Source organism: Pseudorasbora parva, chromosome 10 (genome assembly GCF_024679245.1).
Source record: "Pseudorasbora parva isolate DD20220531a chromosome 10, ASM2467924v1, whole genome shotgun sequence".
Lineage (NCBI taxonomy): Eukaryota > Metazoa > Chordata > Actinopteri > Cypriniformes > Gobionidae > Pseudorasbora > Pseudorasbora parva.
The window spans coordinates 30,043,345-30,063,295 of record NC_090181.1 but is presented as its reverse complement, the minus strand read 5'-3'; the positions used below and the strand labels follow the sequence as shown (position 1 = coordinate 30,063,295).

Here is a 19,951-nt window from a genome sequence, read left to right as displayed (position 1 = left end):
AGTGACAATATTCTGCTTTGTCAAGGGACTTTATTACACAAACAGCATTTCAGTGAAGCAGGGTTACAGATAATGCAACAAAAAAAAAACAGTTCTGAATGTTTGCTCAAAGCAATACAGCAGTATTATCCTTATATATATTTTGATTTATGCAACACAACCAGTCAGTGCTACTTAAATCAGATGCATAGACCTTTTTTTTCAGAGAATGTAGAGATGTGGTCATTTCCGTATGACTGCCTGTAGATGCTGAAGCTGAGCCCGGTTGACACTGCCACCCCCACACACAATCATTACCAGAGGGTCGAGCGGTTTAGGAAGGCGTCCATCCTCCTGTAGCCTCGGAATGAGTCCGCTGTACACTGCAGCCAATGATGCTCCGCAGGCTAACTCCACCAACACACGCTCCTCATCTGCATACAGGATACAGCAATCAATCGCAAAGCAAGCTTTATGGTTATTGAGCTGTTTGATGGCCTTTATCATAGAGATGAATTTACCCAGGAACAGTTCCACTGCCTCCAGGGCCTGTAGATCTGTCACCACCTCTGAAATGACATTGGGCCGTTTGCTGTACTCAAACGCCTTCTGGCAAGCCGTTTTTGCTCCCAGACACGTTGCCTCACTTGCAACCAATCAGAATTCAGATGTTCAAAAACATTCAGATTTGCAAACAAAAAAACTGTTCATGAATTCAAGATGATTTGTTCATTTATACCTTGTAATGTCAGGCAGTGTAACCAGATCTCTTGCTTTCAGAGCAACATTTAGACAATCAGCACCCTTGGTCTCCATGCACAGGACAGGCACATCGCCCCAGCCTACCTCATCCAGCCCTTCCATCACCCCACAAAACAGACCTCCACCTCCTACGGAAAGCACTATAGCTCCAGGTTTGGATGGCAATGAGGCCTTGAGTTCATGCACAATGCTGGAATGACCTTTCCTAAAAGACAGATTTTTTAACAATAAATTTAATTTCTTGAGTTTATTTATTTATTCATTTTATATAAACTCACCAGACCAGAGGATGGTTGAACGGGTGTATTACAGTAAGACCTTCACTTTCAGCCAATCGTAGGGCCTCGGCATTTGCATCATCCCATACCTACAACACCACAAAAAAACTGTCATGTAAATGATTTAAGACAACGTAATAAGATAACTGCATCATATCTGGAATAAAGGCATTTAGGTTAGCTGTGATGGTACGTTGATCTTGCCTTGCCGACAACTTTGACTGTAGCTCCTTGGTCCTTTAGTTTTTGAGCTACCAGTTGGGGTGTCGTAGAGGGCAAAACAATGGTGGCTGGCAGGTTGAGTTTTCTTGCTGCATATGCTGTGGCCATACCAGCATTACCACCTATATGCACAGAAACAGAGAGGACGTTCAGAATGCTGTTAAACACAATAAATATTTGAATATGTTCATGTTAAATAAGTGATATAGTGTGAAAATTATGTTTTAAGTTTGTTTTCTAAATCAAAGGGCCCTTGGGCCAAAAAGTGTCCATACAAATGGAAACACAAGTAAATCTTTACCATTTTACTCACCAGAAGAACAAATGACACCCCTCGACTTGTTTGAACTTGCAACCTTATAAAGGAATAAAAAATAAAAAAAGTTTATGTTTATCACAATAACCTATGCGATCGTTCCTTTAATAAACACTAGATGGCGGTGTGAACCCGGACTCTACTGCGTTTACTGGAAGTAAACATTTGCTTTCTTAAAGCTTGATTCAATGATCGATACAATGTTAGGATCATTTTAAATGCCACATTGTGAGTTATAACATTTAGCAGCTTTATGTTTAGTCAAAAATATATATTCTGGTGCTTGATTTAGTGAAATACGGCGATATTTTTCCTCACATTTTGACACATGTATCCTATTCCACGGATTTTGAAGGAACCAGCGGGTTGTGAGCTCTCCATCTTCATAAACACTGTAGTCCCCATCCGCTTAGACATGCCCGTGCTCTCGAGAAGTGGGGTGACGACATGAAATCCATTTTGCGTGGACATTTTGCTCAAAATGTTCTGAAATACAGTTAATATGGTAGGAAGTGGACAACCAGTTACGGTGGGTAAGCGACCTCAGTGCACAAACCGTGACGAACATTTTAAAGGGATAGTTTTCACCCGAAAATTATAATTCTGACATAATTTACTAACCCTCAAGTTTTTCGAAACCTGCAGGCCTATGCATTTCTGTTTGCTGCTGAACACAAAAGATATTTTGAAGAATTTGGGTAACTGACATCATCTTTAGTTTTGTGCAGAAGAAGTCTGGAACAACTTGAGGGTGAGTAAATTATGACAGAATTATAATCTTTGGTTGAATTATCACTTCAAGAAATTGCCTCAGATTTTTCTTAAGAATATTGAGAATTTTTGTAAGCACATACGTTAAGTTTTAAACATAAAATATGCAGACAAAGTAGTATTTATCACTCAGGCCTACTCACCTCTTTGCGTGCTGGTGTTATATGATTCTGTTGAACATTGCCTATAAGTTCAAAGTTCTTTTACTGACAATAAAGTAATGGAGCACTAATGAAGTAATGTCCAAGACCGCTAGATAAAACATGACAGCATGCGAAATTATCAAATGTCAGGTTAAACTAGAAGTTATTCCTGAAATTGAGAAACACGAGTCTAATTAATTAAACATCTATATTATGCTTCACAAATGCTTGCCAACAATATTTTTTTCAAAAGATATAAGCATTTATTTTCCAGCTAAAAAAGTAATTAATTAAAATAAAGCAAGACTTTGGATACCATGTTGCAAACTTTATGACAAATGCATCTATTATATTTCAAGATCGAAACCCAAACAAGATGTTTTTAAACTTTCATCATACTCCTACATAGAATACAGGCTGTAAAAAATCCAGTCAATACAACATATGTGACTTTGTCCCAATATGGAAATTTTATTGTGCACATATACATGACATTGCATAAAGGGCTCTCATATGGCAGCACAAACACAAGGCAGATCCCGCCTGTTTTGACAGCCATAAAAGTCTATATCAAGCTGTTAAAATAATTGTTTTCCCATTTTAATTAAATAAACAACCTTTAAAGAGGGAAAATATCATGTAGCATAAAAAAATCACGCCCAAATTAAATAAAGCGTAGGAATATAGGTTTTATGTGATATGTTGTCAATATCTCCTTGTTGATAGGAAAACAGCCACAGCATTAGTTTTTATGGCATCAGTTTTCCTTTCAGCATCCACAGTTCCTCATAGATGACTACACAATTTCACCTCCATCAGCCCACATAATTCTTCACACATAAAAATATACATGTTTCCATAGCAGGCCACTTCCTTATTATCCATCAGTAGCTTGACCAGCCTCAAGGTCTCTTCTAAACACTTTCCAGCACTTTCCTTCCTTTTCCCCGAATCAGCAACTTCCTAACCATGGGAAATGAAACATCAGTCCCTTAGGTTTTCTCTTCGCCTGATAATAACCACAGAGCACGAAACATTGGAATCCAAGACTGCATACTCTGTCACCAACTCTTATCATCACATCCACATCCCACTCTGACAGTAACATCCCATTCTGAAACACTCTCACACATACATATACTCAGGAGGTTTGCACTGTGGAAGAGGTCAGAAAAGCTAACATGTTCCTCAACAGATACAAGGGTAAGATGGATACTGCAAAAACAACACATCAAAGTGACGATTAAAATCTCGGATGCAAACGGAAGACCACTGAGTTCGACTCTGACCACTCTTCGGATATTCCCTCTTGTCCAACACCAGACGTGCTCCTTGCCACCCCTGTGAGCTCTGTTTTGTGGTGATGGCAAAGAAAGGGTCGACATCCAGCAGCTTCATGCCAACGGCTGTTGCAGGAGCTCGCGCTGTCTCTTCTGGCTACCTATGCCAAGGAACGTTGCCTGGGTTTGATCCTTGGGTACAGCTACAATGACAACAGTGAACAACAATTACAGATGGAGAACCTACCTTTTAAACAATTAACAGAGTCGATTCTTTCTCATCTTAAATTTGAATATTTTTTTAAAGCATAACAGTGCCATTCAACAAATAAATACATGCTCTATAAAGATATCCTACCCCTAACAAGTTGCGTGGTACGTAGCCCTCCTTGTCATTAAGCCTGGCCCACCACCACTCTGTCTCGCTGTCATCCCTACGGCTCAAGATGGTGAGAGCATCGCCCTCATGGAAGGACACCTCATCTGAACTCTGAGCTTCATAGTCCCACAGGGCATAAACTGTCCCTTTATTCATTACCCCCAGCTTCTCCTGTACACCTGGAAGGTAAATAAAGAAGCCACTAGTCTAGAAACTCGCTTTATAGTAAAAAAAAAAAAAATAACACCAGAAAATGTTTTTGATGTTACCATATAGAAACTGAGAGCACTGGACATAACCCTCCTCCATCTCTTCGCACTTGTCTGCTGCCGTCTCCACATCACTGATAGTAGTGGCAAAAATGGCAGCTCCAGACTCCACCAGCAACTTGCAAAGATGAACATTGTTGCATGAAGCTGCACAGTGCAGGGGCGTCCTGATCACAAGTGAGATAGAGTTAGCAACTGGTAACATCAGTTTATGAGTAAGAATTTGTCTGTACAATATTACAGTTGTCTGGTATTCTCTGACAAAAGTTAGAGTCCTCACCATCCATCACTATCTGCCGCATTGACATTGACCCCAAAGTCCAGAAGGAATTTTACAATATGGTGGTGACCCGCACATACCGCATTATGGAGAGGGGTAATACCCTCATCATTTGGAGTGCTAGGATTGTTCACCTGAGGATGAAGTAAAATAAACACAATTTGAGGAGGAAATAGTTGACAATCTACTACTGAGTCTAGTTCAAGCATACAATATAGGTGTAAGTGGAGTTTTGCAACTGAATAGTACCTCATAAATAATTCTTTGCACCAAATCAAACTCGCCCTCCAAAGATGCATCCAAAAGCAATGCAAGAGGATTGAACTTGACCCTCAAGCCATGACCTGTCCTCTCAGAGCCAGGCTTCTTCAAGTTGGTGCGCTTGACCTGCAATGTAAAAAAAATCTATTAGTTTTCATATTTCAAAGATCAAACATCTCACCAGACCAGAGGTTAGGGTTAAAGGATTGACTCTGTGTATGTATGTTTGTTGTGAATCTCACAAGACTTCTTGCAGAATGACCCTAGCCAACAAGCTAGTGCCAACTCACCGTAGATGCACCAGGAGGAGTTCCTGACTGTGCTGTGGTGTCCTGCTCTGCAGGGGAATGGGCTTCTGGTACCGGACTAGATTGTGTGTCCGTAACATTTGTGTGGTTGTTGTTATGATTGTCCTCATGGTTGTCCTTAGAAGAAGGGTCTGAGGCATCATCCAACTTGGCACCCCCTGAGTCACTACATAGATGTGTCTGCTGGTTCTCATTGTCATCAGCTGTAGGTGACACAGAAGAGGTGGGCGGAGGGATTGAGATTGTGGGCTCTGCTGAAGGCTCAGCTAACATGCTTGACTCCACCAGGTTCCCATTGGCAGTGTCCACATCACCCAGGGCTGTGGCCATGTAGTTCAAAGGACTGTCAGGCTGGTAGAAAGGTGTACCACCCACTCCACTTTCAATGCCCCCTGCAAGAGTGTTGAAGCGCTGATATAGGAGCTTCTGGATGTTAGGCCCACTGGGTCCTTCTGGTTCTGTGATGGAGCTTCGCTTCTTCAAAGGTCGGGGAGCATTGGCTAATTTCCTTCTCAGCACCTCAAGGTCAATGTCACTTTGGTAACGGAGAGGGGAGTGGGCCACAGGGGTCAGTTTGGTAGGGCTGAGAGGGCGAGGGATGTGCTCCACACTGGGTGGAGGTAAGGGAGTGCTCTCTTGGGCCATCTCTTTGTCAAAATCATCTGTGGAGGACTGTTGGTAGAGTGGAACTGGAGAGGGAGAGGTGGAGCCTGGTAGGACTGGTTTTCCGTATACTGGAAGCCAATGAAAAGAAAGCCAATTTAAAAGAAGTGAACATGCATAATCATAACATGGAAAGCTAATTTCCATATCTGTTTGTGAAACCAATGCAACTTTTTCTTACCTGCTTTGACAGCAGCTCTGCTGCTGCTGGAGTAATTTTTGGCTGTAGGCTGCTGCAGGTACATATTGTAGATTGAACTGGAGTTCATAGTGGCAGGGCCCTTCCTTGGAGACTGGGGCCGGGACCCTCTGTCTGGAATAAAGGGACGCACCGCCACAGCAAGAGGAGGCTCTGTCCTCTCACTCTGAGGGAAGAGGGCTGATCCAGACTGAGGCGTAGGGCTGGGAGGCACTGTTATCCGCTGTTGGATCTGCTGTGAAGAGGAACCAGAGGCAGGGAGTGTTCTCTGCCAGCCTAAGGTGCCAGGAGCAGAGCGGGGCAAAGAGCTGGTGGCACAGACTGTGGAGTGATGGCCTGCACTGGGATAGGTTCCATAAATTGGTGGAGGCTGCTTAGACAATGCTGTTACTGTCCCTAACAGCTTAGGGGCTTCCTAGAAAGAGACAAAAACACAAGTTAAGCAAGACTCAAAGATGTCTTTCAGTAGAACTTGTGCTTAAACTCTAAGGAGGACTCTGTAATCTCACCTTGTCTGAGGTACCCATCTTGCTGGTATGATCTTGACTTGTGTCCTTCCAGTCTGGAGGTTTTAGAGGAACCCTATTATTGCTGAATGAGGGCCAGATTGCATCATTAGCTGTAGGGAGCACAGCAGTATGAGTTAGACTGAAACAGACAAAGACGGTGTATGCTCTTTCTCTAGTCAGCCTCGTTATGACACAGACTGACCTGCTCATCAGGTCATTAAAGCAGGAGATGAGTCTCAAATGGGACTACACTCACATCTCTGACCCTTGTGACATCAGGACACTTCTAATCAGGGGCTTGAGTGGGGTATATTTCTGTCCTGTCCTCTGCCTCGATCCAGCTCTCTTTGGGTTAAATGGATTACTAAGCCTATGTGTCCAAGTCCACTGCTCTGCTGTCAAAGCCACGGGCGATGACGCATGTTTATCCCATCCGTCTGACAGACACGCAATCAAACTCACTGGCAAGTTGACTGCCAAGTCCCACAAAGGAGAAATGCAGTGCAGCAAAGGACTAAACTCTATCAAATATGGGGTTTTCTTTTCTCTAGATCAAATTATTCTAGCAATTAATTATGCTAAAAGTTAAATGCAGTCCCTTGTTATGTATTCTTAAGGTCAGCCTGGCATCTTCATGACTACTTAAAATAAAGTTGTTACATAATGGCTACTTTTTCCACCAGTTTAGTTCAGAGTTTTAGGTGTCCTGTGGATCTAACTTCAGTGACTACTGGGATATGGAACAGTAAGTGTACTTTTAAGTGTGCTTTTTAAGATGAATAATGGGTGGGGCTTAAATGGCCTTTTTATGGTTTGTCAGTACCCATGAGGTAACAAATTATACATAGGACATACCTCATTGCTACTGACAAACTAAGTGTATGCTGCTTTTTTTGTATATTTATTATGTCACAGTGTGTGTGAATAATTGATCATCAAATCAATTCACAGTGTCTTTATGTATTATTTATCTACAACTTAAAATCAAACATGGTTTTAAACAGTACTTTTAAATGTCTTATAAAGGCCAATGTCTGTCTTGTAATTAGAAGTGCAACCCTGTTTTATGCACTCTGATCAAACATTTCCTCTTGATGTCATGCCCGAAAAACTCACTAGAAGTACAGTCGGAGTCTGTGGGGGCCTCTGGCCCATCTCTTTGCTCTGAGGATGGCACAAGAGGGTCCACTATGATGTCTAAGTCTGAGACCTTCCATGGGCCTGCAGGCATCCTCACCCTCTCTTCCTCTGTCCCGCCGCCCCCAAATGTGACACAGAAGCATGACAAGCAAATAGGGGAGGAGATAAAAGGTGACAGACATGAGAAAATGAAAAAGCATGTTAGCGGTAAAGGCTGGAAAAAAACAAACAAAGATGTTTTAGTATGACATTGATGAGAATATCTGAATAAAGATACGTTTCAAAACTTGGTGCTTATGAGCTCCCCTTTTATATCGAAAGAGATACTGCAATTCTTCATTCAACTGTATTGTGATGCCAATAATGATAAAGACTTGCTATTGTGACATATCAGGAAAATTAGTGAAGCATAAAAAAGAAATGTGAACTGATCTGAATGAATGATTTTACAGTTGTGGTGAGAAAGAAGATTCAAGGAGAGTCGTGAGCAGATTTCTGCTGTTGAGTGATTGATATACACAGCCTTCAAGAGGCAAGCATAGTGAAATGATATATCTATACCCATTTATGTAGTACTATCTTGCTGATTGGGGTTATGAACCTTCTATAACCATTTGATGCTCATCGTTTTACCACAGGGAGCTTTTATTTGGACGTTGTCTGTGTAAGAGCACCAACAGTTTTCTTGATGATGCATTAATCCCAGGACAATTCTCCAGATTTCCTGTAGAAGTTTTTCTTTTCAGTCCTGGAAAGCAGCAAGTGGAAAAGTAAAAATCTGTCAAACAATAAGAGCGAAGACTGACCTGACTTTGAACGAGCATGGTTGACTGTAGCAGGAGTGGAGAGAGACTGTGGCTTCAGGGGATCAGGAGATAAAGTGTAGCCTCCTTCTTGTCGCCCGGGCACCGGTATCTGGATGTAGGGACAGACTGCTGCCACCCGCCCAGAACTGCCTGGGGTGGGTTGTGGGGAGGGAGGACCACTCATTCGGCCAAGCTGTAGAGAAGAAAAATGGTTAAACAAACCCCATACAGACAACTTTGCAAGAAACGGCTAGTAAACCTACAAATATGCAGCATATACACTGATCAGGCATAACATTATGACCTAACATTGTGTTAGTCCTCCTTTTGCTGTCAAAACATCCCTGACCCATCGAGGCATGGACTACAAGGTGTGCTATGGTATCTGGCACCAAGAAGTTAGGAGCAGATCCTTTAAGTCTTGTAAGTTGGGAGGAGGAGCCTTCACGTATCGGACTTGTTTGTTCAGCACATCCCACAGATGCTTGATTGGATTGAGATCTAGGGAATTTGGAGGACAAGTCAACACCTCAAACTCATAACATTCACATGGAAGGCATGACTCAAGGTTCCCCAGCAGAACATTGCCCAAAGCATCACACTGTCTCCGCCGGCTTGCCTTCTACCCATAGTGCCTCCTGGTGCCATGTGTTTCCCAGGTAAGTGGCGCACATGCACCCGGCCATCCAATTTATGTAAAAGAAAACGTGATTCGTCATATGAGGCCAACTTTTTCCATTGCTCCGTGGTCCAGTTCTGATGCTCACGTGCCCACTATTGGCACTTTCGCCAGTCGGCTGGGGCCAGCATGGGAAGTGGGCACCCTGACTGGTCTGCGACAATGCAGCCCCATATGCAGCAAACTGCTATACACTGTGTATTCTGACACATTATTATCTGAACCAGTATTCTTCAGTATACTTCTTGAGCAATTTGAGCTACAGTAGCTCGTCTGTTTGATCAGACCACACAAGCCAGCCTTTGCTACCCACGTGCACCAATGAGCCTTGGCCGCCAATGACCCTGTCGCTGGTACACCGCTGTTCCTTCCTTGCACCACTTTTGATAGATATTGACCACTGCAGAACAGGAACACCCCACAAGAGATGCAGTTTTGGAGATGCTCTTAGGCAGTCATCTAGCCATCACAATTTGGTCCTTGTCAAAATAGTTCTAATCCTTACTCTTGCCCATTTTTCCTGCTTCTTACACATCAACTTAGAGGTCAAAATGTTCACTTGCTATCTAATATATCCCACCAACTAACAAGTGCTGTTATTAAGAGATAATCAGTATTGTTTACTTTACCTGGCATAATGTTATCCCTGATCGGTGTATATCAACAGACACCCTTTAATGCTATTTGTATGCAAATGTGGGGTCAAACACTCTGCTTCAAAATTCGTTGAGCTTGAAATGCTTGATTTAACTAATTCCAGGATATCTTTAAATACCATTGAACAATGATTTACAATGCAGCTCCATGTAATTTTACAAATCCGGTATCGGGTGTACTAATCTGCATGTGGCAATGCAGGCTGGTTCTTCACTTGCCTCTGCTTTTTTCTTGTAAAGACGTTCTCGGAGGTCCCCAATACGCTTGTCCATCATGGTCACCTCCATGTTACGCTTGTTAAGCATATCCTTGTGTTGCTGAAGCTTGCTGTTCTGTTCCTGATTTAGCTTGTTCCGGATCTAAATGTTAATACAATCATACATGCGTCATACACACGCATACAAAACTGATGATTATGTTACTGCATCTGAATATCTTCCCCATCTCATCAAATGCTACGTTTATGCAACTAATATCTTTGGAATTTGAAAACACGATTAATAATCTGAATATTTTATGCGATATCACTCTAGGGTGCCAACTGCACCCCAAACAACTTCAGAGAAGACTGAGGAAAGAATAAACAAGTGTGGAAAAACAGGAAAGCACATTAAAATCAAAAGACTTTTAAAAAAATTAACTGGGGAATAAAATAGTTTTTGATGATCAAACTGCGTTAATGGATTAAAAGAACGTCTATTTCCTATGACTTTCCCCAAGTGAGTCTAATTTTTTAAAGATAAACAGAGTTTGACTTTGTGGCTAGTTTGTTGCCGATGGCTATTCAAGGTCATGAGTTGACTTGCAGAAAAACAGCAAACAGCATCACCACCAACACATGATTTCAGTCTTTCTCGCTTTCTTTTTGAATTTAATCAAAGTTAACAAAAAAGTTCAATAATGTAGTCTTTGTTCAGTACAATGCCTACATCATGTAGTACCTGCAGTTCCTGGTAGAGTTTGCGTAGTTCCAGTGCAGCATTGCTGGTCACTGGTCCACCCAGAGGCTGCAGTCCATTGAGACGCCCCCGTCGCAGATCGTCTAACTGCTGCGTGAGCTGGTCCACCTTGACCATGGCTGACTGCAGCTCTGCCTGCTTTTCTTGGAACAGGCTGCTAACATGCTCAATTTCTGCAGCTGAAAGACACACAAAGCATTCCGATTATAAATACATTATTGTGGTATGCAAATGGATGCACGATTGTTGATACGCTTCATATATATGTTTGTGTCTGTGGATTTTTCAAGTGTGGGTGTGTTCACGCAAGTGTGTGGGAGTGAAGTCCAGTGCAAATTGCTCCTTTCCCAGTTGTCCACTCCTCAAATCCACATGTCATAAGACAAATTCTAAGAGATTGTGACACTGTTTTTTATCTCATGAATGTTGTGAGGGGGTGAAATCTTCCCCATGCTCTTCCACACCCCAAATAGACCTCCCTGTTTTAGAGTTCAGAGATGCTCCTACTGAGTGATCCACTGCCAGGAACACAGAGGGAGTGGACGGCAAAAGCAACTGGAGCAAGGGATGAAATTCCACCTAGCGGTTTGATTTCTTTAGAGAGACTTTTTTTTGTGCACAGCTGCCTTGGAATTGCAAAATGAACACATTACAGGGACTATCACCCTGGAGAAATCTGGGGTTAAGTGCCTTGCTCAAAGGCAAAATAGATTGAAGCAGGAGTTAGGCATGCATTATTTTACTCATAAATTGAAAATCCCCATTATGAAAACCCATAGAATAATCTTGAAGTAACCCGGGTCAAGGTTTTGACAATTTTTGCTCAGCTCTCACGCCGATATATACAGGACACAGGTATATCAGAGAAGAGATGTTCTTGTGACGGGGAGGAGATGTTAATATTTTTGACGCATTTATTTTTTTGGTCACACCTTACATTTACCAATTCTCACAATTAACTATTATCTATGACCGTTGCCTCAATAAACTCCTAATTATGGCTTATTAATAGTTAGCATGGTAGATGTTAAGTTAAGGTATTGAGTAGGATTAAAGGGACGGTTCATTCAAAAAAGAACATTCTATCATTAATTAGTTACCCTAATGTCTTTCGACACCCATAAGACCTTCGTTCATCTTCGGAACACAAGTGAAGATATTTTTTTTAATCTAATGGCTCAAAAAGGCCTTCATTGACACCAATGTTATTTCCTCTTTCAAGACCCATAAAAGGCACTAAAGATGTTGTTACACCGCCTATCTCACTACAGTGGTTCTACAATCATTTTATGAAATGATGAGAATAGTTTTTGTGTGCAAAAAAACTAAATAACGACTTATATAGCGACTTAAATCCCCGGCAGATCAGGCTAGGTTTACCCAGTCTATATATATAGATCTACACACACACACACACACTATCCTAGTCATATGCATGCTAATAAGCAACTAGTATTAATACAATAATAGTTGGTAATCATATGCCATTTTAATGTTTCAGATAACATATACAAATAAAATATGAAGCGTTTTCCAGTCTGTTAACATATCGTCTAGTGTACATACACAGGTTGCCGTTGATGAGTTTGCTGTAATCCACTTGGCCCCTCATGGCACGGACCTTCTTGAGTTTGGCTTCTTGACTGTCCACTCTTTCCCTCAACCTCTGGAGCTTCTCGCTCTCAGACACGGACTGGCCCTGACGTGGGTCCTGTTGCTTCAGATACCGCAATCGTTGCTCCTAAATGCGGGGAGGAGAGGAAACGGAATGACAGGAGAGGGTAACGGTCAATTTCAAAATGGGGGGGGGGGGGGGAGCATGCTCCACAGATGAAAACAAACACGTAACCGATCAACAAAAGCCCTTTCTCACACCTCACTACGCACAGTGGAGAGCTGCGAGAGAATAGGATGGAAACAACAAGGAAGGACCAGGTAAGATGGTAAAACAGAAAGAGAAAAGATAAGAGACAGGAAATAAAAGAACATCAACTTAATTCCAATGCCAATTCAGCAGACAAAGATTTAGTGCTATTACATGTACCTAACTACAAAACTGTAATTGTAGACTATATGATAGATTCAGTTATGGGAGATATTACAACCTAACACACCCAAAAAATGAATGTATGATGAATGAGACTGAAATAGAAAGTGGAGGGAAGCACAGGCATTCATGCTGACAAGCACTTTCAGGTCTGCTTCAGAATGAGCAAATACAAAGCCAGGTCTAACAGTCCCAGAGTGTTGACTCGACACAATCCAGTGTTAAATGAACGGACAAACAAACAAAGCTTGTTTTTTTAACCGCAGGGCTACTACGTTTAGTTACATACAACATGTTTGTTCGAAACATGCATGCACTTTTTGCATTCTTTTCATTTATTTTGTTTTTATCTTTCTGCAATATCAGTGAAAAATATCAATACTTTCTGACATGATGAAAATTCCCTCAAATCGGCATTATTTATTCACTAAACAATTCGTATAAGCAATATAAAACCAATAAATAAATTAGCAATTCAACAACCACCTCTACCTGAAAAGTTCTAAACAGAAATGCATTTGTTTACCTTCCAACAGGTGAGTTAACTTGATGACTCCTTAATATTTTTTTTCATGAAACACTTCATATACGTCAGAGATCATAGCTAGGCCCTGTGTCGCTTGTCTGCGATTTCCCAAGCATTCTGGTACTTTGTTTCCCGTGGACCGACTACACCTTCACGAGCACACGTGCACGCACACACTCAATCTCCAGTGGTCTTAACGTCCACCCTCTTCCTGACAGCTGCAGTCCATGCTGATCTCATTTCCTATGTGAACAGAGTCTCTTTCCTGTTGTTGTTTAAGGAAAAGAACTTTGCGTCCAGGCAACACGCACAGTTCCCTCTGTCGCTGAACTGAGCGTGATTCAACCATCACACACTGACCTCAAGACAATATCTCCATCACAGAGACAAACAATTCTCCTAACAAAATATCATAAGAGCCAAATCAAGAGAATGATGTCAGGCTCGACTGCACAGTTAAAATGCGAATTATTTAAAAGGCTTTTAGAAAATTCCTGACATGGCCGCATGGAACCAGGCTAGTACAATTAATCAAACGTGACAGTTCATGCACTCCCCAGATGACATGGCCATGTGTTCACATATGCCCCTTATGCTTGTGTGTACACCTGCTAATGGCGAACCACAGGGGTCTTCATATTAATAAGCAGAAGTCAGCAGACCAACAGAGCACTATTAACAGATCTGAAAATGGAAATAAAAAATGCATATCTTATCCTTAATAAAAGTAGTCTTTGGCAAATCTTTATGGCAAATGAACAGTCCAGACATAAAAAGAGGAAAAATATCGGAAGACATATGAATAAATTAAGAGATAAGAGGCTTCATATTGTGGCACCTACCTTAGCTATCAGCATCTGCTGCTGCGTTTCGATCTGCTGCTGCTGTCGCATTGCCATCTCCTGCAGCTCTGACAGCGTTAACTCCACACGTGGATTCCCCACCTACATACACACACACATACACACACAAACACACACACACAGACACACAAAGTAATGTAAAATCAGCTTTGCACACAAACAGGCTAAACAAAAAATGACTGCATTTTGTTTTTTATGAAATCTTTCCAATAAAATAAAAATGATCAGCCATCTAGAGCTTTTAGAATCAATAGTAATCAATAGCCTGTATATTACCCAGTGCTGATATTCATCTCACAACATTTGTAATACAAACTAATGATGACAAATGAGGCAAATTGCTAAAATGAAATAAAAATGTACAATAATATTTACTTTAAATGTACTCAAAAACATTAGAGAACCAAATATGTGGCTACTTAAAGGGAAAGTTCACCCAAAAAATGCTTGCTGCTTACCACCAGGGCATCCAAGATGTAGGTGTGTTTGTTTCTTCAGTAGAACACAAATTAAGATTTTTAACTCCAACCGTTGCTCGTATAATGCATGTTAATGGGGTGTTTTTCTATGAGAGCCACTATGAGAGTAAAAAGCACACAGACATACGAATCCATATTTAACCCTGTGGCTCGTGGCGACACATTAATGTCTTAAGACACGAAACAATCGATTTCTGCGAGAAACCGATCAGTATTTGTGTTATTTTTGACCTCATATCAGACAAATCTCATCTAGTATTCCCAATGCCATTACTTCCGTAGCATAAGGTCAAAAACCTGGCGCGATCATATATATATATATATATATATATATATATATATATATATATATATATATATATATATATATATATATATATATATATATACGCACACACACACACACACACAACATACAGATTCCTCATTAGTGCCTGCGCGGATGCCGCAGATCGGTCAAATGAGGAATCTATGTAAATATATATCTATGATAGTGCTGGATTTTTGACCTTACTTCACGGAAGTAATGGCACTGGGAATACTAGATGAGATTTGTCTGATATGAGGTTAAAAAAAAACACAAATTCTGTTCGGTTTCTCCCAGAAAAGCCAAAGGGTTTAATACGGATTCGTATGTCTGTGTGTTTTTTACCCTCATAGTGACTCTCTTAGAAAAACACCCCATTGACATGCATTATACGAGCAACGGTTGGAGTTAAAAATCTTCATTTATGTTCTACTGAAGAAACAAACACACCTACATCTCGGATGCCCTGGGGGTAAACAGATAAACATCAAATTTTAATTTTTTGGTGAACTATCCCTTTAATTGTTATATATTATATATTGTTATATGTTAAATATGCTAAAACTAGTTAAAATCCAAAACAATTTTGTGTTCATTTTCAAGTAGACAGCCAATCTCTAAAACAAATTCAAAGGATTACAAGAAAAGGGGCCTTTTACACAACGTTTTCAACTAAAAACTTTTTGTGCTTTTTGGTAATTTATTTACACAACGACAGCATTTTGGGGACATGAAAATGCAAACTTTTGAAAAATTTCAAAGTGTACGTTTTCGAAAAGGATACTGGTATCGTGTCTGTGTAAACTTGATTTTTGCTGTTGTTGTAATAACAGTGACATCTTACGCATGCGTATTACATGTTCAGTCTATAGGCGTGTTTTTTTTTACAAAGTGACATTGCCAACTACTGGTCTGGAACAGGGATTTTGACAACGTACATGTTGTCTGTAAATGTAAAATGCGAAGAAAAATCGTTTCAGTTTTTAATACATCATTGTCATGTAAACCATATACGAGCTAAGCAGGTTCAGCTGGTGGTAACATTAATTGACCATTATATGGTATGTTTTTTGCATTTTCATACTGGTTAGTGCCATAAACAGATCACAATTGTCCACCTAAAACCAGTTTAGAATTTAAATTGGTCCAGTCGGTTGTTTCGGCAGGTAGACAGCTGTGCGGATTGCGCAAAATAAATATCTGCAGTAAACAACAACTTAGGTACAATCAAACTGCCAGAAATCACCACAGAATCACGAGGAAATGCCTAGAGAGACTGAACAGGATGCTTACAGTTATGCCATGTCCTGCAATTGTGTAATCTCACCTATATAAACTCTCATTCACTTATACTTAACGTTACAGGAACACACATGCACACGCAGAATACAGCCACAAACAATTCACAAGAGCCTGTGTATTCTAATATTCCTAAATTGTATAAAGAAATCCGAGATAGTCATTCTCTCTGACATATCAGTAGAGCACACATTCAAATTAATTGAGTCATTGGCTTCTCTTTATTCTCATAACTGGCTCACTGCACATGTTATACTTATAATGACTAAAACATCTGACAGACAGACCCCAGTGAGTCAGAGCCGTTCTGCGAAAACCTCATTTATCTGTGGACGGTACGCTTATCTAAATGATCTCATTGAGGCATCACTGAGACTTCATAAGACAAGTCAATGTGGCAAATCAGTGTTTAAACTAGGGCTGGTCAGTTAAGATACTAGATATCCTCTTTCAAGGTCTCTGGGCTGTCAGACAAAGCAGAAATACTCTGGTGTCTATTAGAACTGGAAAAAGCTATATGTTAATATTACTCTCAGTGGCCGTTGACTGACTAGAAATAGGTGATATGAAATCAGTCATTTTTTGCTGATCGGCACTCAGTTTTGCTGCCGAGTTGAGGCCAATCACCTTGAGCTCCAAATGCCATGTGATTAATCCCTTGATTAATTGTACAAGGAAACACTTGGAAAGCAATACTGGGAAGGAAACACTTAGCAAAGCGTCAGACAACATGCACAGACAACATTGCAGATAATCCGTCATCAAAACGCAAAGGCTTACTCTGCCCTATAAACATTCAGGGAAACTTTCTTTCATGGAAAAATCTAAGATGGAACATTCTTTCAGGGGGTGTCGTTCGTTCTTAGTAATGTCCTTGGATGTTCACTCTGTGAAAGGATTTGCCTGAAATGTGGTACTAGCCACAGAAAATGAGGTCACCCCTGGGGCCGTTCTGGTGTTGGTGAGCACCTGGTGCTTCTGAGGGAACAAGCCCTCTTTTTAGGATGAGATCACTCACTCCCAAAGTATTAAACACACTCCGCCATTACATTATAACCCACCCTCCATGAACTAAAGCATGAGGAATGTTTTTAAATATCTCACGGCAAAATGAGTGATTTTGTGACTAAAGCATATCAAATTACATTTATAGACAATAATATCTACAATAATATTATCTACAGGAGGCACAATTCTCTCTTTTTCACCCTTTTTCACATGACATAGTCCATTAGGTCATCGCCTGCCCGCAGCCACTGCTATTCATATCCCGCATGACAAATGAGCCATAATTAGAGTACTTTTAGTTCCTCCTGTCACAAGAACAATTCTCACAAATGCTCTTTTTTAAGTCTGACAGGGCAACTCCTGGAAATGACAGCACGCCCCGAAAGCTTCAATTCATCACTTATTTAATCACAGTTATTACAGAGAATAAAACATGCTTGACTTTGGCAAACCTGTAAATGGGTAGTTGACGGATAACAGCTTAAGTAGCCATAAATTCATAAAGTGCCCATCATCTACAGCTTTATGTGATTGAGAGATGCAAGAGAAAAGTCGAATATAGAAAGATTTGACATTTTTTCATGCCAAAGAAAATTTTCTTCGTGGCAGGTAATATGAAATGTATACATTGTTCATTAATACATTGTTAGTTAACTGTGTGATTTGTGCATCTACATTTCTGAAATCCATAACTTGGACTGTCACCTCTGATTACAAATCACTCTAAATTGTAATGTAGACATATGCATTTTCTGTAAAGATATCCATTGTGAAAAGTGCTTTACAAATAAATGTGAATTGAATTGAATATGAATTTAATGTCAAAGCAAATGTATTCAGAGAATGCATATTTTATCTAAATATACAACATTTTATTTTATCTAATATACATTCAATTTTGGTGCATTGCTGATATACAAAACCATGTCAATTATTATAAACCATAAATGATTCAATAAAGCATTTCCCCAGAATTGTAGCTGTGGGGAAAAGTGATGACTGGTCAAATAATAGCAATAATGAGCTTTGATATTACAAGCATGCAATTGCATAACGATGACATTTAATATTCAAATATTTCATCTGATCTAAGGTAATAGGAATTAGGAAACATCCTATAAAAATATATATAATTTGCCATATTAGTTATTCTTATCACATTTCTATTAACGTGAAAAGTGGCACCTTAACTTTTCCCCCGACATCAATATTTTAGTGTTTTTTTTATATGTATATGGGCAAGAGTAGGCTATTTAAGTATTTATTTATTTATTCTTTGCCAATTTTATAATCTTTGTGAAGCTCATAAATCGTTAAAACAACATTCAATTTGGTCACTCCTTTAATATAAGATCACAAAAACTGCATGTGTAATAAGATGCAGTTTAAAGTAATTGAGGCTCACAGTCTGAAATGGCATGCCAACTATACTCAAATATGACATGTCAGGTGAGAAGGTGAGAGCATCCCTTCCCTATGCATACAGCTGTGATCTATCAGCTCATATAACTACAACAAAGTAACCTTATCCAACAACTTTGACACTTATCACAACTGGTCAATCCTCCTTCCACCAAACGAACAGTGCGAAAATCTGAGTAAACCGGTTCTGTGCTTCCCAAATCAATGCTACACAGACCAATGCACAAGAATATACTTAAAAGAGGGGCGGAAAATACCTGGTGAGAGTCCCAGGTTATTCTGCATGATCGGACCTTAATTTTGCTGCATTGTCCTTCAGCAGTGAATTCCTGCACAGTCTCGACGTGGTTCCACTCCATTTCTAACAGTCAGGCGCGCGTTTCCGAGTCTCTTATGAGAAAAGCATCGGCGCTGTGTAGATGGATGCAGTGCAGCTGTAGTAACGTTATATCTGCGGTGCTGTGCTCGTTATGAGACCCCAGAGTCACACTAACACAGCCGCAATCCTTTCTCCAAAAAGCAGGAGTGAAGTCATCCAGCACATTAGCGATGAGTCAGGCTGTCATCCCCACTCCGCGCGACTGACTTTTCGTGTTTTTGCTTACTACATAGTTAAGTCTCGTGACTCTGAAGAGCAATTACAGTACATTAAACACTAATATGTTGGAAAGGAATGCGTGACCTTTGTAAAATGTTAACGTGAATCTGTAATGATGGAGACTGCGTAAGTTTTTTCCCCCCCTCAGGCTCAATTTTGACGTGCAAGCACTTCTCTTGCTCTTTAATGTGGGTGCGTGCTTCTCCTGCCCGGAGCAGACTGCAGTAGTGATGTCTGATTCACTGAATGAATTGTTCGTTGGAGTCGGATCTTTTCAAAGAATCGGATGAACAAATCACAATCCCGGTCTAAACGACTAATTTAAACGATTCTAAACAGCTGCACACCCTGAGAAACCAACTGCATTGATTAACATAGGCTAATCAAAGACCATAACATATATTCGTTTTTTTCCCCCTTCTTATTGTCTTGATGCATGTCTATTTTGTATCACAGCCTATGTATTTATTTTATTTTATTAACTTAGCGCCTTGTTTTAATATTATTATTTGTTATTATTATATGGTATATTTTTATATCAT

General features: G+C 40.3%; 2 protein-coding genes across 6 annotated transcripts in view; both read right to left on the bottom strand.

Annotated features, from left to right (window-relative positions):
* On the bottom strand, positions 1-2,799 carry sdsl (serine dehydratase-like). Its single transcript, XM_067455837.1, has 7 exons — positions 1,876-2,799; positions 1,555-1,597; positions 1,224-1,363; positions 1,020-1,108; positions 719-946; positions 501-625; positions 1-413 (listed from the first exon to the last, which is right to left on the bottom strand). The coding sequence occupies exons 1-7, from the start codon at positions 2,026-2,028 to the stop codon at positions 223-225; spliced, it is 969 nt and encodes a 322-aa protein (XP_067311938.1). The 5' UTR covers positions 2,029-2,799; the 3' UTR covers positions 1-222.
* Positions 2,800-2,955: 156 nt separating this feature from the next.
* ppp1r13ba (protein phosphatase 1, regulatory subunit 13Ba) overlaps positions 2,956-19,951 on the bottom strand; it is a 52,355-nt gene continuing 35,359 nt past the window's right edge. For 3 of the 5 annotated variants that reach the window (XM_067455834.1, XM_067455832.1, XM_067455833.1), the window contains exons 5-18: positions 14,276-14,377; positions 12,427-12,601; positions 10,843-11,039; positions 10,120-10,260; positions 8,566-8,758; positions 7,736-7,867; positions 6,620-6,729; positions 6,093-6,525; positions 5,231-5,982; positions 4,929-5,066; positions 4,680-4,813; positions 4,400-4,566; positions 4,110-4,309; positions 2,956-3,954 (exon numbers count right to left, since the gene is read on the bottom strand). In XM_067455834.1, coding sequence (XP_067311935.1) covers positions 3,913-3,954; positions 4,110-4,309; positions 4,400-4,566; positions 4,680-4,813; positions 4,929-5,066; positions 5,231-5,982; positions 6,093-6,525; positions 6,620-6,729; positions 7,736-7,867; positions 8,566-8,758; positions 10,120-10,260; positions 10,843-11,039; positions 12,427-12,601; positions 14,276-14,377 — 2,916 coding nt within the window. In that variant the 3' untranslated portion in view covers positions 2,956-3,912. Of the gene's footprint in view, positions 3,955-4,109; positions 4,310-4,399; positions 4,567-4,679; positions 4,814-4,928; positions 5,067-5,230; positions 5,983-6,092; positions 6,526-6,619; positions 6,730-7,735; positions 7,868-8,565; positions 8,759-10,119; positions 10,261-10,842; positions 11,040-12,426; positions 12,602-14,275; positions 14,378-19,068; positions 19,575-19,951 lie in introns of those variants that run through there. The other 2 variants (XM_067455836.1, XM_067455835.1) reach the window with 2 other exon arrangements.

Excerpts from the sequence above, each read along its gene's own strand:
- sdsl (XM_067455837.1), bottom strand. The coding sequence starts at position 2,028 with ATGTCCACGCAAAATGGATTTCATGTCGTCACCCCACTTCTCGAGAGC. Across the intron at positions 1,364-1,554 it reads GGGTGTCATTTGTTCTTCTG|GTGGTAATGCTGGTATGGCC; the intron begins GTGAGTAAAATG and ends CTGTGCATATAG. Across the intron at positions 1,109-1,223 it reads CAGTCAAAGTTGTCGGCAAG|GTATGGGATGATGCAAATGC; the intron begins GCAAGATCAACG and ends GTGGTGTTGTAG.